This window comes from Fusarium fujikuroi, chromosome FFUJ_chr07 (genome assembly GCF_900079805.1).
Source record: "Fusarium fujikuroi IMI 58289 draft genome, chromosome FFUJ_chr07".
Lineage (NCBI taxonomy): Eukaryota > Fungi > Ascomycota > Sordariomycetes > Hypocreales > Nectriaceae > Fusarium > Fusarium fujikuroi.
In genome coordinates this window covers 2,899,025-2,920,261 of record NC_036628.1, presented here as the reverse complement: position 1 = coordinate 2,920,261, position 21,237 = coordinate 2,899,025, and the positions used below count along the sequence as shown (strand labels likewise).

General features: G+C 50.0%; 10 protein-coding genes; 4 read left to right on the top strand and 6 right to left on the bottom strand.

Annotated features, from left to right (window-relative positions):
- Nucleotides 1-624: 624 nt before the first annotated feature.
- FFUJ_08207 (uncharacterized protein) lies at nucleotides 625-966 on the bottom strand (the record flags this gene model as incomplete). XM_023581119.1 has 3 exons in its annotated part: nucleotides 625-655; nucleotides 710-809; nucleotides 867-966. 3 exons carry the CDS (start codon nucleotides 964-966, stop codon nucleotides 625-627), a joined length of 231 nt encoding a protein of 76 aa, XP_023433775.1.
- Nucleotides 967-1,325: 359 nt separating this feature from the next.
- On the top strand, nucleotides 1,326-2,314 carry FFUJ_08208 (uncharacterized protein; the record flags this gene model as incomplete). XM_023581118.1 has 3 exons in its annotated part: nucleotides 1,326-1,386; nucleotides 1,472-1,708; nucleotides 2,091-2,314. The coding sequence occupies 3 exons, from the start codon at nucleotides 1,326-1,328 to the stop codon at nucleotides 2,312-2,314; spliced, it is 522 nt and encodes a 173-aa protein (XP_023433774.1).
- A 414-nt stretch (nucleotides 2,315-2,728) lies between these two features.
- On the bottom strand, nucleotides 2,729-3,452 carry FFUJ_08209 (uncharacterized protein; the record flags this gene model as incomplete). XM_023581115.1 has 3 exons in its annotated part: nucleotides 2,729-2,826; nucleotides 2,880-3,154; nucleotides 3,211-3,452. 3 exons carry the CDS (start codon nucleotides 3,450-3,452, stop codon nucleotides 2,729-2,731), a joined length of 615 nt encoding a protein of 204 aa, XP_023433773.1.
- Nucleotides 3,453-4,420: 968 nt separating this feature from the next.
- On the bottom strand, nucleotides 4,421-5,444 carry FFUJ_08210 (probable arginase; the record flags this gene model as incomplete). XM_023581114.1 has 2 exons in its annotated part: nucleotides 4,421-4,730; nucleotides 4,777-5,444. The coding sequence occupies 2 exons, from the start codon at nucleotides 5,442-5,444 to the stop codon at nucleotides 4,421-4,423; spliced, it is 978 nt and encodes a 325-aa protein (XP_023433772.1).
- A 3,663-nt stretch (nucleotides 5,445-9,107) lies between these two features.
- Nucleotides 9,108-11,124, top strand: FFUJ_08211 (related to capsular associated protein (CAP10); the record flags this gene model as incomplete). XM_023581113.1 has 3 exons in its annotated part: nucleotides 9,108-9,311; nucleotides 9,359-9,956; nucleotides 10,004-11,124. 3 exons carry the CDS (start codon nucleotides 9,108-9,110, stop codon nucleotides 11,122-11,124), a joined length of 1,923 nt encoding a protein of 640 aa, XP_023433771.1.
- A 272-nt stretch (nucleotides 11,125-11,396) lies between these two features.
- Nucleotides 11,397-13,225, bottom strand: FFUJ_08212 (uncharacterized protein; the record flags this gene model as incomplete). XM_023581112.1 has 2 exons in its annotated part: nucleotides 11,397-12,946; nucleotides 12,991-13,225. 2 exons carry the CDS (start codon nucleotides 13,223-13,225, stop codon nucleotides 11,397-11,399), a joined length of 1,785 nt encoding a protein of 594 aa, XP_023433770.1.
- A 970-nt stretch (nucleotides 13,226-14,195) lies between these two features.
- On the bottom strand, nucleotides 14,196-15,580 carry FFUJ_08213 (probable VPS4-vacuolar sorting protein; the record flags this gene model as incomplete). XM_023581111.1 has 3 exons in its annotated part: nucleotides 14,196-14,417; nucleotides 14,463-14,913; nucleotides 14,958-15,580. The coding sequence occupies 3 exons, from the start codon at nucleotides 15,578-15,580 to the stop codon at nucleotides 14,196-14,198; spliced, it is 1,296 nt and encodes a 431-aa protein (XP_023433769.1).
- A 446-nt stretch (nucleotides 15,581-16,026) lies between these two features.
- Nucleotides 16,027-16,538, top strand: FFUJ_08214 (related to Gim complex component GIM1; the record flags this gene model as incomplete). XM_023581110.1 has 4 exons in its annotated part: nucleotides 16,027-16,087; nucleotides 16,135-16,205; nucleotides 16,253-16,377; nucleotides 16,424-16,538. 4 exons carry the CDS (start codon nucleotides 16,027-16,029, stop codon nucleotides 16,536-16,538), a joined length of 372 nt encoding a protein of 123 aa, XP_023433768.1.
- A 157-nt stretch (nucleotides 16,539-16,695) lies between these two features.
- FFUJ_08215 (uncharacterized protein) lies at nucleotides 16,696-17,425 on the bottom strand (the record flags this gene model as incomplete). XM_023581109.1 has 2 exons in its annotated part: nucleotides 16,696-17,312; nucleotides 17,359-17,425. 2 exons carry the CDS (start codon nucleotides 17,423-17,425, stop codon nucleotides 16,696-16,698), a joined length of 684 nt encoding a protein of 227 aa, XP_023433767.1.
- Nucleotides 17,426-18,511: 1,086 nt separating this feature from the next.
- FFUJ_08216 (related to STAM-binding protein) lies at nucleotides 18,512-20,207 on the top strand (the record flags this gene model as incomplete). XM_023581108.1 has 3 exons in its annotated part: nucleotides 18,512-18,649; nucleotides 18,702-19,978; nucleotides 20,027-20,207. 3 exons carry the CDS (start codon nucleotides 18,512-18,514, stop codon nucleotides 20,205-20,207), a joined length of 1,596 nt encoding a protein of 531 aa, XP_023433766.1.
- Between the last annotated feature and the right edge of the window lie 1,030 nt (nucleotides 20,208-21,237).

Here is a 21,237-nt window from a genome sequence, read left to right as displayed (position 1 = left end):
TTGTCTTTCTAGGCATCGCCCGCCATAAGCTCTCACTAAAGAGAAAACCTGACTGCGCTAAAGTCTATCGCTTCAGGGCACCGTTCATGGTGTATTTGTTCAGCCAATCATAGTCTGTATCGTCCCCCCTGAGCTGGTTGTTTAGCGGCGGTTGGAGGGGAAATAGCGGGACTCACCCATGTGGTCGAATTGAAGCTTGGCTCGTTGCTTGGGACAACCTGCCAGCGCTTTATGCATTCGAGTCTAGAATTCAATGACAGCGATACTCGAATTCACAGCAAAGCCTCGTCATGGATGCAAAGATACGAGGTGATTTACACTTTTGCTTCAGCCTGAGACAGTAAATTTGCTTTTGATCGTTAGATCGCAGGTTGAAACAAGAGTTTGAGTTGGAGAAGGGAACTAAATTCCTAAGCGAGTAAGCAATTCGTATCGAAGTGAAACAATCCTTCACATTCGTTTATTTTATGGATTGATGATTCGCAGGAGTTTGATCTACGATGCCCCGTGGCAGTGATTCACGTCAACCTTGATGTCACTCTAGACCCATGAAATTGAAGTAATTATGTCATATTTATTCATGCTCGCTATTTGAGCTTCCATCATTAAACATTATCCCTCTTTCTAGTTAGAGTACTTGGGGTCGACCTTGTTGCTGGAGTACTGTCAGCCACAGTTCAAGCCACAACGAATGATAAACGCCACTTACCCAGTCTGCTTCTCGTACTGGCTGCGGGCAAAGTCGGTGGCCTTCTCCTGGTTGTCGCGGGAGATGTTGAAGCCGCCCTTCTTGTTGAGGAAATCAACACCTATGAATGTCAGTCAGTGATCTGTCAAGGCCAGTGAGGTATGTGAGGGGTATTTACCCTTATCGACGTAGTCCTCCTGGTTCTTGGAGGCATCACCAGTCTTGGAGGCATCACCAGACTTAGAGCCACCGGACACAGCGTTCTTGATGAAATCCATTGTGAGTTGAGTGAGTTGATTTGGGTTGTAGATGTAAGTGAAGTAGTTTAGTGTGATAAAGAACTCAATCTAGCAGCGACATCCCGTCCTTCTTATACCTCAACCCGCAGCTAATAATAACGAACCATTTCCAACTTTGTTCAAGTCTCTTTTACAGAATGGAGAAATAAAACCGGCAGATCCATTAGATCTCACCAAAGTGCCAACATCTGCATGCCCCCTCTTTCGTCATCTCCCACTTTGCAGGGGTCCAGCCTACGTCACTTCAGACCCTGAGTTACCAAGACCGGTTCCGAAACTCACGGCACGTATTGCCGATACTTATTCTAATTCCGGTATATGGCTCTGGGTATTTCATCATGGATGTTTCAAAGACGGAAAGCTTCTTGGATGATTGTCGCGATGCTTTCCTGGTGAGGGGTAAGTAAGTGAACCTTGGTCGAGGCCTTGACGTGAAAGCTGAGCTAGTGACACCGCCGTGCAGAGGGAGCTGAAAAGATAACAGGAGGGCTAATGAGGATCGAGCAAAGCGTCGGGGGTCGGGGGTCAAAGAGTCCAGAGCTTCTCTCAGTTAGCTTGAAGTTTGAGGGAGCCAAGGGGAGACAAGAAAACTCCTTTAGAGGTACCTCAGTCTGCAGCGAAACACAGGCAGTCCGCGCCCAGGCCTGGTTAGTCAGCACCGCCGCTCTTGCTCTGGCGGATCGCAGGGACATGGTCTATGAGCAGAACGTTCTGACTTGGCGTAAGAACTGCCCATCTTTATTTACTGTGAAGCTTCGCAAACTTCATATCTCTAACATCTGACACATTAGGAAACCACCAACATCTCAAAGTGCCGCTTAGACTTCTCGGATTGCAATGCCCAGGCCCTTCTTTTGGCTTTTGGTCGGAAAATTCACGAGCTATGCCCTAATGCCGAAGTTCTCGACGTGAACACCGCTCGTCTATATCATGCACGGTACCAAAAGAAAGACAATCGCTTTTCTCTTTCGCGTCGCTGCTTGACCTGCGAGCTGACTGGCATGCTAAGGGCTCAATGCTCGAATCCGGGGATCTCAGTCGTGCAAGGAAATACGATTTGCGTTGTCAAAGCTTGCAATAACACTCTCATCTTGTGGTCCTAGATGGCGAGTTTTCACCCAAGACGCACGACCTCTTCGAATTCGCTATCATTGACCGGGTCTTTGGCAAAAACTTGATCAATACCCGGGCGAAGTATTCCGTAGATTTAGCTAACAACAATGTCTTTCAGATCCGACCACTTGCTATCGACGATGCGGATTCTATTATCCACGCATACCATCTTCAGCTCACGGGTAACGGTAAGCAGCAGGAGACCGCTGCTTGAGTTGGATGAAAGCAAACGGGAATTTGGAAACACAAGATACAGAAGAAAACAACATGTAGGAACTGGTAGGGTTGGCGTTACCAACAAAAGCAAAAGCAATAGTCGTTATTTTCTCCGTACTTTCGTACTCTGACATCGAGAGCGTGACACAAGCCGCGAGCCAACATGTGATGATCCCTTCGAGGTCATTTGATGATATGCATATCTAGTGCCAATTAATGTTCTCATCTATATCCGTACTTTCCAATAGAATGCCTGCGAATGCACCAATGTTCTGTTCCGTTCAAACCAACTCCATCCAATGCAAACAAACATATTATAACAATCATGCAACTCCAGGCGTCATGCCATGCTTCGTAACTTCGTCATTAATCCAATTATCCCCCAGAGCTCTGTATTTCCCTCGTTTGTCGGTCATGAGTTGACAAAGACTTGGTACGCCATGATCATAACCCAGACGAAGAAGACAGTACCGGTAAGAGCCATCGCAAAGACAAGCTGCCACGATTGACCTGCGCAAGTTAGCAATGGAACTTGACCCCGAACGTGAGACATAAAAACTTACAGATGTTTCGTTGTTGAAGCCACGCCATCGTCGCCATGCTCGTACCCTTGGGATTCCTTCCAAAGACTTGAACATCGCATACGCTCTGAATAGATCCATCAGGTCCGAATAATTGTATCGCTACGACGACAAGTCCCACTAGCCAGAGTATGAAGAACATGAAACCGCCGACCATCACGATGGCGGGGAGGAGGCGTCGTTGGGCGATGAGCCAGAAGATACCGAGAATAAAAACAATGGAGAGAGAGCCGACGGTGATAAAGTAGGGAAAGTACCTGCAGACATTAACAAACCATCTCTTGATAGGTAGGTAGTGCAATGGGGGACGTACCATGGAATTCCAAGCTCAAGTTGAGTCTGGATCTGTATGAATGTCGAGAACACTCCAATGATGCTCGTCGACGCGAGTAGGATAACAAAGATCCAGAAATTCAGTTGCCAAGGAGGCCAGTTGTATGTTCGAACATGTGTAGATGGCGGAGGCCCGTCGTAGGTCATTGATGATCTCGTGAAGCTCGTTCCCGTCCATCCTGTCGTGCCGGTCAAACCGGTGACCGTTGATTTGGCGACCATTTCGTTGTTTCTGTTCTAAGAACCCAACGTGAATAAGAAGCTTAATATGTCGTCGAGGTCGTCAAGATATAGTATAAGTCGTCCTAAGCCCAAGAATCACGCGTTGCTGGTTGTGTCTTCTCGCAAAGACTGCCACGTCGCAGAACAAGCCCCGCCGATCGGCGACCAGTTGATTCCAGCGTCACCTTGAAGGAAACCTCAATTCGATTCCCCTCGTGAAGATAGTTTGGATGCCTCAAAATCGAAGCTGCTGCGTTGATGCCTCACGCGCTTAAATCTCTCGTCGAAAGGGGATTCTCGGTGTTCCTGCGCGTCCAGTTGGATCGGAGCTTTCAGGTGTGGAGATTGTGCTGCGTTGGCTGGGGATCTGACGTCGGGTTGATGCGCCAAGAGGTACCAATTGAGGCCTCTTATCAGGTATTAATCACACGATAGCGATTATTGTCTTGGTGTTTTTCAATACTCAAGAGGAGAGATAGAAGAAAAGCAAAAGGAAGCAAAAAAGAACAAAAGTCAACAAGACAGGGGATGAAAATGGTCCATCCAATTGAGGTCAAGTGTGTAATTACAACAAAGCGTTTTTTGGGTGAGGCTTCGGGTAGAGGGGGTTGGTTGGTGGCTGGGGATGCGACACAGCAGGGGATGATGACGCTGCGATGGCCTCTGAATGGTTACACGTCAAAAGACAAGATCCGTTTTCCAGCCTTTGAGATGATTTCTTTACGATTGATCAGAAGATCGGAGAAATTGTTTGTTACGTTTCAGTACCGAATGTGCCGGAATTGAGGCAAATTGGCGATGGTTTCATCAAGTCCCGAGGAAAGAAAGACATTTTATTTCGAGAGTGATCTCGCAGCGCAGCCAGCGCTTGTATGTAATGTACCTAATGCATATGCACCGACCCAATTCCATTCATTCAACTCAAGGATATCATCAATCATCTCACAAACACCACTCCCAATTTACATTTACAAAAGAGTCTCACCAAGAGCACACCGCACCAGTGAGCATCCAGCGTGGATTGTGTTCTGCTCAGCTTGCTTACCATCTGCGAGCTGAGGGTTCACCTCAACGAGATCAATGGCGACAAGGTTTCCTGTCTCGTGCACGCTCTCGCAGATGAAATCTCCCTCGCGGAGAGTCAGACCGCCGCGGACGGGTGTGCCGGTGCTGGGTGCCCACATGGGGTCGAGGGCATCGACGTCAAAGGATAGATGGATGGGGGTGTCGTTTCCGATGTGAGCGAGGGCCATCTCGACAACGCGGCCGATACCATGTCTGTAAATGTCAGTAAAGCTCATGAGCGTAGAAGTGAAAAACTTACCGGTCGACGTCGTGCATGCTAAAAGCCTTGATGCCATGCTCACGGAGAATCTTCTTCTCGCCAATATCAACAGATCGAAGACCAATGTAAACCAGCTTCTTGACGCTCAAGCGCATGTCATCCTCGAGCCAGCCGAAGTACTCCTCGTTATCCTCCTTAGCAAGACCAGTCAAGAAAGCAACAGGCATGCCGTGAATGTTTCCGCTATCACTGCTCTCGGGAGTGTTGATGTCCGCATGCGCATCAACCCAGATAACAGCAATCTCACGGTTCAGCCTCTCCCGCGTAGCCTTGGCAGTACCAGCAATAGTACCGATAGCAATGCTGTGATCACCACCGAGGGTGAGGGTCATGCGGCCCTCGCGCGAGTGCTCGTATGTGTGCGATGCGATCTTGCGGGTCACGGCGGAAGCGTGACGGGGTTTCTTCATGCCGCGGTAGTCAGGGTCAGACTCGGGCACAAGGTCCTCGAACTGCTGGACGGTCTCATCGCCAAAGAGCTTGTAGCCGAGCTCGTCGCGGATCTCGGTGAGGAGGCCGGACTCGATGAGGGCGGCGGGACCGATGTCGACGCCGGCCTTGGGCTGGCCGCCGGAGAAACCGACGGCGACGATGCCGACTTCATCGGGCTTGGAGAGGAAGCGGCTGTTGACGAGACCGGTGTTCATGATGGGCGGAATGTGGGGGGTGACGTAGAGGTTGAGATGTGAGATAAGATAAGAGGAAGTGAAGTGAAGATAAGAAGTGAAGACAAGTTGGAGAAGAGATGAAGATGGGTTGGGTTGGGTAGAGTTTGAGAGAAGATTGGGCAGAAAGAGATGGGAAGAAGCTTCCATTTGTATTCGGAGGTCAATGACATTTCTCATCCTCTCTCGGCCTCTCTGAACCCTCTCATGGCTGCAATCGGCCGGCGGCACAGACACACGTTTCTCCTCTGTACCTCTCCCCAAGACAATTGAATATGGATAAGGTAATAGCGTCGGTTTCGCGCGGGCGCGGGGGTTTCTCTTACACTCTCCAAAGGTTATCAACAGCCTGCCACTGGCACATGTCAAGGGTCATCAGACAGCCCTTTCGAGTCTAGACGAGATACATGACAGATACAGATGCTGTGATTCTGTTGGTCCCGCTCATCTGGGTTTCTCTTACGCACATCTTCTCCAGTTTTTCCGCTCGCTATGTGTCCATTCAATTCCCGCCTGCTCCAAAATCCCCGATTCCCCAATTCGAACAGGTCTCCTCCACTTTGAGTCAAGTGCCGACGATATATATCCTATGTTTTTCGCCTTGTCCAATACCTCTACATCTTCTCATCAGCCATTATCTTTCGTTCACACTGTCTCTGATGTCTTTTGCCGCCGGCCATGGACGTGGGATGCACCGCTTACAGCCGTAGATAGCCTCTATTGATCTTATGTAATGTTAGGTAATACCTCTGGCGCATGCCATGGTCGTGGTCGGCACTCTTTACCCCTAAGTTACTAGCTGTGTTTTCGACGGAGGAGTCGGCGCATAAGAGTCGCGGGTCTGCCTTCCCCTAAGTTACTAGCTGTCTCTGCAACTTTCCCCTAAGTTACTAGCTTTCTGGAGTTTGTGTCTTGTCTCTGTTTTTGCGTCCCACGCTCCAGCGCCCGCAAGACTTTGCTCATGGTTGGGGTTTGTTATCAAAGCCCCAGAAATGGACCGACGTGACCCGGTTGAGATGGAACTTTTTACGCAAGACAACAAAGGTCGTAGACCGATTTTACGCCGACGACCAATATTCGAGAAGACACGATGCTGTCAACGGTCATCGAGCGAGGCCGGTTTATTTCCTTGAGCTGGGGAAGCTCCAGAGCCGCACCTTTTACCCCACCACCAACAATTCTCACTGAAGCTGACGATGATCTCGACGCTTTGTTCTCGACAGACCGCAACTCGAACAATCAGTAAAACCACGGAGATTCAGGCGAAGGGATTGTCCGGCCTTGGCGACACAGAAAAGATCCTCACATGACGGAACGCGGATCTCGAGACGGATACGGCAGGTCACAGAGGGATTTAATATTCTGGCAATTATTGGCGAAGTTGACAGATCACTCTGTTGGACAAGTGAGCCGGATAAGCAGTTGGGGTAGGACAAAAGATCCGAGGTCATTCGCGATATTCTCCAGCCCAGGCGAACCAATGGACATGATCACATCATGAACAGAGCAATTGGTATGGAATGAAGGACTGACGTAGGCTGACTCAGTAGATCAGCTGACTATCCATATGGAAAATTCCATGACAGCTCGTATTCATGACATCGGGGTTTTAGACTCTCGTTTGTTTCGGATGGGTTCTCCACTGGAAAAAGCTTAGCATCGCGATACCCTGAGAGTATTGAAGATGGAGGAATGTATCGAATTGCTGGTTTTACGAGATGGAGTAGGGCGGTATTCTTGTGCTATGAACCGGTAGCCCGTCTGAGGGTGAGTCGTGCCAAGCCGTCAGCTTCGAGGTTTGGTTCTATTTGTGATTCAGGCGCAAGATCCCGTGAATATGTCTCTGTTTGGCAGATCGGTGTTGCAAACAGTCACTTCAATGTTTGTCAACAAGATCAACTTGGTGTTTTTACAGTGAGATTGTGATAGCCAAACATTCAGCTGTGATCAACATTGACAAACAACACTAGCAAATATCCTCCTGCAAAGGCACGCAAAACAAACAAACAGGCAAATTCGATATCCACTTGATCTCATCCAATATTCAATTCATCCCTGGATCTTTGGGATAGATCGCGTGCCCGGGAGCGGAGACTAGCAGCCACACCGTTCAGGGGCTCAATTCGAACCGCTGCATGCGCCGCCGGGAGGATGGGATAAGATCGATTCCGTGCGGCTGAAATTAACAAACTATTTGGAGAAACATAAAAAGCTTGGCTATCGAAACGCCGTTGTGAAGCAGGCATTGAGTGCTGTGTACCTTGCAGCACGATAATCCCAGTGGGACTTTGGATTGTGACTTGATTAATTGAAGCTAGAAGTGGACAGGCTCATTAATTACCTGTTTTTTTACGGTGAGGAATGATAATATTCATCGCCATGTTTATTATGTTTATTATCCAAGTTGCAAGTTGATGACAGAATCCCTGTAGTTGTAATCAGAAACAGCTCTGACACGCGTCCCCTCATGGATCATGTCCCAATGAAACTGTGCAACTCGCATCAACCCGCCCTGTCCTCATCACAGGCGACGTTGCAAAAGAGGACACTGTCCTATCCGTCTCTCCCTTGAACATGTCTAACCGATACATACTCCAGCAATGAGATTGGCTGGCTCTCTCTGAGACACCAAACACGTTTCCCGTCAGATCAATCACCTGTGCTATCAAAGCACCTGCTGTACAGAGAAACAGTGCCACCGTAGAATACAACCTGACGCGTGTAAAGCGTCTGATCAACCCCTGATTTATCCAAGTTTAATCCCAAGATGCAACAGATAATTGTGGATTTTTGTACCTTTTATGGCGCCTACAGCACCTGGCTCCCCTGTAGGCAAGAAAAAAAAATAAGAACCCCCGATGCAAAGACCCACAGAAACGTCCCCTACTCCAAAATCGCCCGCCCAAGCCCCTGAGCGTCTACTTGCATTCGCTAGCAGATTGCAGTGTAGGAGGAGGTATATACTGCCCGGCAGCTAAATTGGTTGATCCCACATTTTAGGTTGGGCTAGTCTGAAGCTGGAGCTGTTCCCTGCTTGCTATTTGAGATCGCACGCAAATTGATTGCTTGCAAGCTCCTTTCAATTCTAACTAAACTCCTCCCTCATTCCATTCCAGCGATTCATGTTCCTTTTTCTTCATTCTCCTAAACCTCTCTCTCTTGTCTCTTCCACGACTAGAAAGAAAGAAAAAGCCTCACATCGACTCACCGTGGATACCTTGTTCTTTCTTCGAGAAACCCCCTTTTATTTGACAATCCTTGTCTGTCCAGTCTCTTCCTACTGTGCAACCTTTAAACCCACCCTCCCCACGTTTGAGTACACTGCAGATATACCCAAAACGAACGACTTGGCATCTTCCGTTCCCAAACGGCCATACTCACAGATCGATTAATCATGTGTTGAAAAGAGCGACTGCTTTTTATCATCTTCGACGTTTTCTTCCTTTTTCTTCGTCGCTAGTCTCACAGAAAACGTCACCGTCTTCCTGCCCCGCGATCGACATCTTCTTTCCACTACCGCATTCGTCATCCCTTTCGCTCTCTCGAAAAAAACCCTGCGCATTTCGATTTCTGTCGCTGGCGTCAGATTTCTGCGCCGTAATCGGCTACGATAATTTCCTGTCGGGCAGCTCGAATACCGACGACATGCCCAAGATGCTTGCGCCTGGGTTCAGGACACGGCGCAGCTCCTCCTTTATTCGATTCAGCGCCCTCGCTGCTCTCGTTCTCTTTGCGTTTTGGTCCTTTAGCAATCGCTCTCCTGCGCCGTCTCTGCTGCCGATACATAAATCACAACCTGCTGCTGCTGATGGCGCTGATTCTTTGCCTGTGAAAGCAGCGGAGCAACCTGTATGTTTCTAGCCTGCGAGCTTGGTGACACGTGCTAACTTGGGAAGTTCTCAAATAAACCCGTGCAGGGCGCTCATCCGATTGACAAGCTCATTAACGACGGAGGAAAACGATACAAAGACATTCTCTCCAGAGAATCGCATACCCTCGAAGAAGCAGCCCAAGCGTACCGTAAACGTCGTGGTCGTCATCCCCCGCCAGGTTTCGACAAATGGTGGGATTTCGCCAAGCAGAACAACGCCATCGTGGTGGAGGAGTTCTGGGATCAGGTTTATCATGATATTGACCCGTTTTGGGGCGTTCCTCAACCCATCATCCGAAAAGAGGCGTACAGCTTTGAGATGTCGATCCACATTCGCAACGGTAAAGCCAATTCAACGAGTGATTGGTTCTGGACGCTCATTTGGCTTGATATGATTCGTTCTATTGAACATATGGTTCCTGATCTGGATATGCCGTTGAATGCAATGGATGAGCCCCGTCTTGTGGTGCCGTGGGAGGATATTGATGGGTACATGACCAAAGGCGCTGCGTCGCGAAGTCTATGGCCTGCGAAGGAGGTTGTCTCGGAGTTTCAGAAGCTCCCTACTGCTGGGCGACATGATAGGGACGTCAGAATTCCTTTCAAGCGATGGGAAAAGACCAGTACGTTAATCAGAGACTCTCATTTTGACGTTTGCTAACAGTCACAGGCCCATACTGGCCAATTGCCCGTCGAGGATGTCCCCCAGACAGTCCAGCCCGCCAAGCACCTCTAAAAGAGTCCTTCAACCATCCCCCCGAAATCGACATCTCCAACGCCGAGAAGCACTCTTTCGCAGGCTACGTCTCCAACTTTACACTATCGAGCGAAATCTGCCACCAACCCGACCTTCAAGGCCTAAACGGTCTTTTGATCAATCCCATCTCAGTGTCTTCTACAAAAGTCCTGTTTCCTATGTTTGGTGGCTCGAAACTCGCTATCAATAATGAGATTCTGCTCCCGCCGCCGATTTACTGGAAAGGAGAGGATCGCTTCACGGGCGGTGAGGATGATGTGGAGTGGCAGAACAAGGGAAACACCGTGGTCTGGCGTGGTGTCGCGACTGGCGGCAAGAATAAGCCTGAGAATTGGCGCGGTTTTCACCGTCATCGATTTGTCTCGATGCTGAACCAGACAAAGGTCTCGGCTGTTGAGCACGGTAAGGAGAAACCTGAGAATTTTGTCCTTCCGTCGGAGCAGTATCATCTACACGCCCAAGCTGATGGCCGGCTTGGGGAGTGGGTCGGCGAGTGGTCTGAAGTGGGCTTCGTCGATCTCATGTGCTCGCCCTCTGAAGAAGACGGACGGTGCTGGTACACGGATCATTACTTCGCCAAGGTTGACGGCATGGACATGCACGAGCAGTTCGACTACAAATACGTTCCCGATATCGACGGAAACTCTTTTTCAGGTCGTTACCTCGGCTTCCTCAACTCAACATCCCTACCCATAAAGGCCACCCTCTTCAGAGAGTGGCACGACAGTCGTCTCGTGCCGTGGGTGCACTTCGTCCCCATGGACAACAGATTCCAGGACTTTTACGGCATAATGGAGTATTTCAGGGGGTATGGAGAAACAAGTGGCCACGATAAGGCTGCACAGCGAATTGCACTCGAGGGAAAGGAGTGGGCGAATAAAGTACTCAGAAAAGAGGACATGCAGATTTATGTGCTGCGGTTGCTGTTAGAGTATGGGCGGGTCATTGCGGATGATAGGGATAAGATGGGGTGGGTTGATGATGCGCTCAAGGATCCGTCTATCGAGAAGACGTGGAGCAAGCTGAAGATATGATATATCATTGTGTGGAGTTGGCCTTGATTTGGTAGGCGATGGCGTTCTGGCGTGGTTTATTTTTTTTATGTTTTATCTGATGCATGTCGTTTTGCTCTACGGACAACGACCCGGGTTTATGTCATCTAAGTCAAGTACAGTACAGTACATACAGCTCAGAATGAGTTCTTAGTTCCTTGTATCAATTATCATGATATACAATTCTATTTTGTCTATGATGCTATGATATGGTACATGTAAAATATCTCGTGTCGCTGTATTCGTACAATCAATTATGCAACGCCGTCCATGGCGGTGCCCTTGGACTCGTCGTCTGGAGGTGGGTCAAGATCATAATCATCCGTCAATCTCCCCACAAGCGTGGTATACTCTGGAGCAAATGGCCACTCCAGAAACGCTTTGATAATATCCGCCCATTGGTCCTCTGTAACGCAGCGCGCTACCAGCGCTCCATGTCCTGAAAGAGGAGATCCGCCCAGCTTAGGGTCATGAAGCGATCGGATACCAGCTGCACAGTCGCCGAAGCCAGGCCACACGCCGTCCATTGAGCTCCTTACTGGCGCAAGCATGTGCTGGAACCAGTAGCGAAGCATGGTCTCTGAGATGGTGCCGTTTCGCGCTGTCGGGCCGTGCTGGCGCGTGTACTTGTTCATGGCTTTGGGCTGCAGGTCGAGGAGAGCGAAGGGCATGCGGGGATAGAATTCATCGGCGCGTGCGGCGAGGGGTTCGAACGGGCGACGGTCCCATAATAGAGTTTGTTGCTTTTGTCGGAAGAGGTGGTAGTTGTCGCGGACCATAGCCCATTCTTTGCGGGTGTTTTTCTTGACGACATCGAGACGGGCGTTGAATTCTGCTTCGGCGGCGTGGAACTGCTTGGGGGACTTCTTCCAGAGCTTGTTGAGGGCCTCTCGCTCCTGGAGGAGTTCGAGGAAGAGCTGCGAATCTACTGCGTCGTACTTTTCGCGGTAGCGCAGCATTTTTAGCCGGTACGATGCCTCTGAGGCGTCGTCTTCTGCGAACGCTGTTTCTAAACCTTCGAGTTCTTCACGGAAAGGTCGGTTGTGTCGGGGCGGATGAATGCCTGCGAGCTTCTTGTTGGCGAGTTTTTGGTTGGCGCTGAGATTGTTGTACATGATGGTCTCGCGGCCCTTGGGCATCGTCAAGCCAGCTTCCTTCATGCGCTTGAGGCAGCTGTAGCCCGACTCCATGTTGATCCACTCATCGCGGAGCTCATAACGATCTTCGACTTCGACGTCATGGCCGCAGATTTCGTGGAGCCATTCGAGGGAGAGTTCTGCTTCGAAGGCGCTGCGTTTCCGACGAATGGCACTTCGTGGGAGGAGGCGCCGTTTGCCGTCGTCCGAGATCCATATTAGCATGCGTACGAGACCGTACTGCTGGAAGAGTGAGGCGGTGCGGATGCTGGACATAAGCTGGTAGAGAACCATTGTGCTGACGCATTCGAACGATTGGTACCTCTTCGGTGGGCAGTAGCACAGGTTGACGTTGACGAGGAGTGTGTCGTTGCGTTCGGGCTCGGCGGCGGGATCGCGGATGGTTTGGTGGGGGAGGGCTTCGAGGATGGAGTTTAGGTCTTTCCAGAGGATACCGGCTTTGGGAACGGCTTCGACGTTGGGTTTGTCGAGGAAGTCGCCTAAAAACGGCCTGTAGACCTCAATGTCGGGTTCCATGAGGATGTGTTTCCGGGGTTGGACGAGATCATGGAGAGTACGACTCCAGAGGCCGGGGCCGGGGTTGATATCGACAATGTCGCATCCTTTATGGCGATCCAACGAGGGGCCGATGTATTGAGCAATATCGTCTACACAATAAGCTTCAAACCAGCAGATTGGGAGTATATCATACCGCAGAGACTTTGGCTAACAAGGTTGGCGCGATGCTTTTCACCTATAGGCGCCTTCGGGCGGCCGGCTTTATGAGTCCATTGCCATAGTCCTGTATCTCGTAGGCGTTCGGAGAGTTCGTTGGAAGGCTCGAGTTGTTCGTTTGTGATCTTGTTAGAGGCGTGGCGGATTAGGGCGGGCGAAGGGCGGATGCGCCGTGGGAGTGATGAGCGAGCATTTTTGAAGGCGATGAACATAGGTATTTATGTGGCGTTTAGTGATTTATGATGGTGGGATAGTTGGTGATGGGATGAAATTATGTTTTTGCCGTGGGATACCGCTTGATAAGATGGATAAGATAAAGATACATGTGGGGAATGGCGTCAAAGCGGTTTACAGACAGACTCTCCAATTGAGTTGAGCTTCTTATGACCATATCTATTGGGATATATTTTCTCGTACCTTATCTCCGTGGTAATTTAATTTCCTCTCTCTCATTTCACGTATTGGGTTTAAATTGCTTCTTCTGACGCTGAATATACGACGATGACTTGTTGGAGGCTTGCGCTCATCATGAAAGGTGTAAGTGATGATCAACCACGAGCTCGAGGTTGCCATCCAACTTCCGATAGAGTTTGTGATTGGCTGAGTTAAATATCGGGTACCTGGTTTTTTAAAGAAACAACTCCATTATCTGCCAAGAATTGTTCTCTTTTGGCTACGGAGCTGTTGTTACTGGCTTTGTTATTGAGCTGGGTTTGTTGTATGATACCGAGACCATCATTTTGGAGTCTAGCCAAGCAGAGATGCAACTCCACCAGATTAGATGTTCTCTCAACTTATCTATTGACCCAGATAGAAAGTTGCCAGAAGCTCTTTATTCAGCAATTCTTTTCCCTCGGTCCTTCACATGGCTGAGATTGATGCTTCACTTCAATTGTCATTCAATTACCCTGCACTTCAGCATCACCAAACATCCAACGCTAATCCCAATCTGTACAGCTCTCCCATCCTCATCATTCACGACATCTGCAAGGGTTTGCTCTCCCTGGACCTGTACTCAGGATCGTATATATCAACATTCATTTCATTTACCCACACACCATGTTCCCAAGTCAAGCCAAGCTACGAGATAAATAAAAACTCCACAAGACGCCGCCATGCTAAGACATAATCCTGTAAACTCGCTACCTCCCTTGTGTTATATATATCTGTCTGTCTCCCCTATCATGCGCCCTCGCTTCCAAACTCATTGGTCCACTCAATCTGCCTTGCAATGTCATCCTTGGAAACAGTCGGATGCGAATCGTCAAGCGCCATCTCGAAATCCTTCAGCGCAACATCTGGTGCAAGTAGTTCGTCGGATGAGACGTCGTCGTATGTCATCTCGATCTTTTCCGGGTCGCCTGGTGAGCAGGGTGTCAACATGCGCTTGCCGTCTTTCATAACCTGGAGTCGTTAGTCAATATCCAATGCTACTCGAGAGAAACTTACAGGTTTGAAGTGCGTGGCTTGCAGAATCTTGCGGACTGGTCGCATAAGGGCAGATTGAACAACGTTGGCGATATCACTACCAGACATTCCTTCCGACTTGGCTGCAAGAATATTGTAATCGCTCGCCTGGAGCGAGGTCTCAGTATCGCCGATGGCTAGCTTGAACATGCGCGCGCGGCCGTTCACGTCGGGAAGACCAATATGCACACGGCGCTGGAAACGTCGGCGAATAGCAGCGTCTAATTGCCAGGGAATATTGGTGGCGCCCAGGACCAGAATACCCTTGCTGTCGTTGCCTACACCGTCCATCTGAACAAGTATCTCGGTCTTTATACGACGTGAAGCTTCGGATTCGCCTTCACCTCTTGGGCCGCAAAGGGCATCGATCTCGTCGATGAAGATAACTGAGGGCTTGTTTTCGCGCGCCATGGAGAAGAGGAGCTTGACGAGTCTGTATGGGTTAGATAGGGTACCAAATGACTGCAGGGAACGTACCTTTCACTTTCACCCATCCATTTGCTGACCAAGTCGGAACTGCTGATACTGAAAAAGGTGCTGTTTGCTTCTGTCGCTACAGCCTTGGCGAGGTAACTTTTACCCGTTCCTGGAGGACCGTACAGCAGAATACCCTTCCATGCCTGTCGCTTGCCCTGGAACAGACTGGGGAACTTGATGGGGAGAACAACAGCCTCCTTCAGCGTTTCCTTCGCACCCTCAAGACCAGCGATATCCTCCCACCGCACGTTGGGCCTCTCCTGGAGAATAGCACCAGACAGCGCGTTGCGCAACTTCTTGCTATCGTCGTCCTCACCAGCCTGCGGCTTCCCCTTGCCAGTTGAGCTGCCGTTAGCGCCCATGATGGCCTTTCCGCCGCCGTTTGCGTTCTCATTCTCGGCGGCGAGGAATTGCTTGAGCTTTTCTGCGCGGTCGAGGTATGTCGCCATCTTCTCCTGCATGGTGACTTTGAGGGCCTTGTTCTTCTCCCACTTGAGCGCCTTGACCCAGAGTTCCATGGAGGACATGTATAGGTCGAAGGCTTTTTGGTACTCCTTGTTGTGGTCGGCTGTGATCGCCTTCTGCACCTCTGCGATGGCGCGATCGCGGAAGTTGGTCGACATGGTGACGTTGTTTGGGGTCGATGAACGTGGGGGGAGGGGGTAACGAGACTTGAGGCTCCCAGAGGAGTAAGGGGATGTCGAAGAGAGGATCGAGGAGGGAACAAACAGAACCTCAAGACGTTAAAGTCGTTATAAGATGGTGGACGGTGATGAGGCAACAGTGCAGCAGCAAGCAAGCAAGCAAGGCAGTAGGTACAGACGGACAGGTACAGGCTGTGGATTGAATTGGCGGGGAAACATCAAGATCCACGGTTGGATTGGATTGATTGAGCGCAATGCTTATAGCGGGGCAGAGAGGGGCTGCACAACCTTTACCTCGACCTTCTCGACCTCTGCCTTGGCGATTTAGGCGACAGCTACAGTACACTCCAAAAAAGACGAATCAGAAATAGGCAGGAGGTTTTTTCCCATCTGCTTAGTGATAATTTACCGCTTTTTACATCATCATGTCTGATCCCCAAGCACGGTTACAGGCGCTGTCTGAGGACTTCCAGAAGCTTCAAGGCGGTATGTTTGGGTACATCTGGAGGGGGAATTATGCTGATTGGGAGTAGAACTTCAGAACGCTGTCGCATCGCGACAGAAGTTGGAGGGCCAGAAGCAGGAGAATGTTGGTGTGCAGCAAGTAAGTATTGTCCAGAGACGTCGCATGCATGGGCTAATGAGCATCAGGAATTTGAACGACTACAAGAGGGAGAGACAATCTACAAGCTCGCTGGGCCAGTGTTGCTCAAACAAGACAAGTTCGAGGCTGAGAACACAGTCAAGGGTCGTCTAGACTTTATCAGCAGTGAGATGTAAGTGTTCTTCCCCTCACTACATGCCGCATGCTAATATTTTCAGTACACGACTAGAAGACACAATCAAGGAGACACAAGAGAAGCTTGAGAAGAAAAAGACAGAGATCATTCAGATTCAGACTGCAGCTCAAAGCCAGGGCAAGGAAGCACCTCAGTAATGACGAGAGAGATGAAGAAAAAATAGATCATGAGTTGAGTTATATTCTACAGTACGCGGATTATGATAATGCAAATACCTGGCGCTTTATGAGCGCCGCACTAATCGGAGAGTCCCTTAAAAACGCCAGTCGTCAAGCTTGAAGTTCGTGATATAGTTTAGTTGATAGCCATGATGCTGAAGCCCCAGGGAACGCCCATGTTTTTGTGGTCTTGAGCTGCGCTGGGGGAGAACATAAAGTCTTGCTTGTCATCTGCAGCAACGGGCTGAGGTGTCACAGCGTCTTCGTCTGCATCAATAGCAGAGAGGATAGCTTCAGCAACGTCGCTCTTCCGAGTACAGTTCTCAAAAACAGCATCGCCCTCAATGAGACTCTGCATCAATGCGCGCTGATCACTCTCCGTGAAGAGCTGCACCTCACGGTTCAGAACGCCATAAGTGACCTTCTCGCCAGTCTGAGCCAAGCGCTGGAAAATTACAGTGAAGGCAGCGATGGCCTGTGCGAGAATACGGGCTTTTTGCTTGGAGCTCAGGTGGGCAAAGATCTCGGAGTCTTCTTCGAGGGCGGATTGAGTGTTGGTGTCGAAGATGGATTGGAGGATGCGGTGCAGGATGTTGCGGCATGTTAGGTCGAGATCGGCGCTGACGTCGAGCTCGAAGACTGAAGAGATGTTGCGGAGAATGCTGGAGAGGGCGTCGAGAGGGCAGAGGTCGTTGGGGAGGGTGACGTGCCCTTGGTCAATTGTGAAGATGTCAATTGCGGCGTTGACAGCAGCTGGGGATGTTAGTTGAGGCTTCGAGAGGTGGTGAGGGTGGTTTACTTTTGCGGGTGGTGTCAATGTCGATCTCGACGCTTGAGACAATAGAGTTGTTCTTGATGGCTTCCATTTTGAGATGTAAGTGACTGAGTGATATGAGTGGTATAAGAGATATAATGAGCTTGAATTGAGATATGATGCTAGACTTTATAACCGTCCAAGACCTGGGGGATACGCCGGCTTTTAAACTCATCAGCCCCTTACAAAAATTCTTTCCAGGAGATGCCCAACTCGTTGAGGATACGGCATATTATCCTGGCAGCCTCAATACTAAAGGCCCTCATGGCCACACCGTGGTCAATGCTCCCCTTACCTGAGGTGTCATGGGCGTGGATAGATGGGCCGATAACCGTCTTCACCGTGGGGTGTATTTGGCCGACACGACATGGTGGCGGCATGATCATGATGAAGCCGAGATATGATGGGAAGTTTGGGGGTAGACCAAGAGATAGCTTTCTCTTGGCAGATATATCACATTCTATACTTCATGATGAGATCTTGCCTGATCAAGCACTCTCTAAGCATGAGCACCTTTCCTCCGTCGTCTGTCTTGTTGCCTCTTCTGGAAGTATCTCGTCAAGGATCATGACCCGGTTTCCCCGAACCTAAACCTTGATTGCTGGGGATTTTTGCTGGCGAATTCACCCGATGTCGAGAGAGAACAAGCCGGAAGATATCGGGATACAAGGACAAGTGCTCGAGTTACTGAGGAAACTTCCAAGGAATATCCGACTCGGTGAGACAGCGTGGGGATTGCATTGCAGATGGGAGATGGAATTGTACGATTCACAGGAACTAAACACGCCATGTACTCCATGATTCGAGAAGTGGCTGCGGCGCCACAGATATGAGGCTGACGTTTCAGTATTTTGGCTTACTTGCATATTCCTCTGTTTTGGAATCAGCATCGGGTAAATGAATTCCCCGCCATTGGGCATGGAGGGGCAATCAATCAAGGTACCAAACAACGGGCGCGTCGTCACAGGACCCGTCTTTCTCAATGATTCCATCACCAGGCAGGCAGCTCTAAAACGTTGGACTGTTTTGAGTAACAAGCCACGCGGCGCCCGACCATGAACTGGATATAATCCTCGACGACTCTAACACAGTCATTTCCAGCTCTGAGAAAGGCCATACTCGTCTTTTGTATTCCGCCATGGACTCGAGGATTGCCATGAGGCCGACCAGGCCGCAGACCGTCAAGGAGCTGGTGGCTCAGGCGGAGAACTTCAAGTTTAACACAAACATTCCGGTTAAGCACTGGACACGTGCGGCTGAGACGCTGTACCAGGAGGTTTGTCGCATACCCTACCTGCATCTTTGTTTGTGCGCAGCTAACGGTGTAGGCGTCGTTTGCAGTCTCAGATGGCGATTTCGGAAGAGCTTACATGATGCTGTATCGACACTCCGTACTGGTCCTCCAGTACATCCCGACACATCCACAGTTCAAAGACCCCGAGAACAAAAAGGTGTACAAAACGCTATCGCGACGCATACCACGTGTCATCCAAGACCTAGAACAGTTGAAGCCCGAGATCGAAAATGCCGTCAAAGAATGGGAACGAATGGCGCTGTCGTCAAAAGCGAATGCCGGGCCCGAACCTTCGTCACGATACGAACAGTTTGCAGCGCGCGATCCGAGTCTGACGGGGAATGCGAAGATCCTGGATGCGTTTGACAACCAGGACCTGGCTGTTGATCTTGCACAGAAGGAGTTGATGAGGAGGGACACTGCGAGGAGGGCTACGAGACAGGCGGGGATTACGGATGAGGATATCATGTCGAGAAGAAGAGGTGGGAGGTGGGATCAGTGGGATGGGGCGAGGATGGGCGATGATGAGGATCTGAGGCGGCAGATGGAGGCGACGAGGCATGCTCTTGATTCAGCGCAGGAGAGACGGACTGATGATGACTACCGACCGACGTCGCATACGTACAATTACCCATCGATCTCGAGACCAAGAGCCGTTGACTACGAGGGCCAGACTCCAATACCTTCAATACAACCAAGTCGACCACCGAAAGAGCCCGTCGCTCCTCCGCCAAAAGAACCTCTACACACACCATCATTACAAAGTCTCCCACCACCTCTTCCTCAAAAAGTTCCTCTACCAGGCTACGCACCTCTCATCCCCTCACCATCCCCCCAACCCGCCCGTCCCGAAGTCCCCCGCAAAGAAGCCCTCGACACCCCGCCAGCACTCCCCCAAAAAGAGCGTCTCACCTTTAAACCAGGCGCATACCTCGAGAACGGCGACCCAATACGCTCGCTATTCCTCCCGAAGAACCTGCGTCAGAAATTCCTGGACATTGCAGCGGACAACACCCGTCGCGGGCTAGAAATGTGCGGCATGCTGTGCGGAACACCGATCAACAACGCGCTGTTCGTGCGGTGTCTCTTGATCCCCGATCAAAAGTGCACGTCGGATACGTGTGAGACGGAGAACGAGGAGGTTATGTTTGACTACTGCATGAAGGAGGATTTGTTGCTACTGGGGTGGATTCACACGCATCCGACGCAGACGTGTTTTATGAGCTCGAGGGATTTGCACACGCATGCTGGGTATCAGGTTATGATGCCTGAGAGCGTTGCGATTGTATGCGCACCCAAGTTTCAGCCATCGTGAGTCACGCGATCAAATTGAGATGAAGAAGACACTGACGTTCTTAGGTATGGCATCTTTCGATTGACGCACCCGCCGGGGCTGGATCATATTCTCAATTGTAATCATCAGGATACGTTTCATCAGCACTCGATTGACAATATTTACCGGGGCGCAGGACAGCCGAAGGGTCATGTTTATGAGAGCGATAAGCTGGACTTTTATGTACACGACCTAAGGACGAAATAGAACATGCGCAGGTAAAATAGAGCGTGCATAGCATAAGGTACATAGCAATGGAGTTATGTGAAGAGGTACAAAGAGTGTCACAAACCGTTATTGCACAACCTCCAGTGACTGATTTTGGCGAGAGTTGCATTTGAGGCCCGGGGTATTTTCCGCACCTCCACCACAGCGAAAGGATCAATAAAGTGTCTCCCTACCGCACAGTGCAAACGTCACAGTATGAGTACTTGTGCGATGCAGATCTGCACCCTGCCCAAAGTGGACATTGGGTCGATCTTTATCCCGCTGTGGAGAATGAGATCTAGGGATTAAGATTGGATCTTGGGAGGAGTGGGGACGTTTCTCTTGGGCTGGGGCACGATCCGATAATGAGGAGGTCGAAAAGGGTGCAGGATTGACGTTAGGGGTAGGGATCGGCGGGCTGAAAATGGGAGCTTGGGGGAGGGGACCGGGTGAGTGGTTGAGGGATCGACAAGGACTGGGAGAGAGAGGGGAGAGGGCATTGTCTTGCAAATGAGCTGATGCAATTGCGTTGTCTCAAAAGGCTTCGTCAATATTGTAATCTGTCTCAAGGTTGATTCAATCTACGGGAGGCGAGCCCGGACTTCGATCCTAAGGGATACAAAGACTAGTACAATTTAGGGATGCCCTTTGCTAGGTTTATTTTGACATCCTGAAGCCAGTCTCTAATGGCAGAGCCGAGCAAGGGAACAGTATCAAGACAATATGTATCAATAATCTCAGCCCTCCAAACAGAATAAACCACGTCATTTTGTCTCTCCCACCACCTGCACAGACCACACTCTTTTCCCAAAGAGGACTTTCAGCTCTGCATAAGCGACCACTCACACCGTGCTGATTATCAAGTGTCTCAGTTGAAGGGGACCACGCTAAAAAAGCTTAGGGCTAGATTTTTGGTAGATGCCGTGGTCGATCAGCCCTGTTAGTTCTACCGTATTGGGACGGGTTCAGCTTAGCCCGGGTCGGTCCGCTATCGAATGGGCTTTGTACCTAATTCATTCGGTCGGTCATT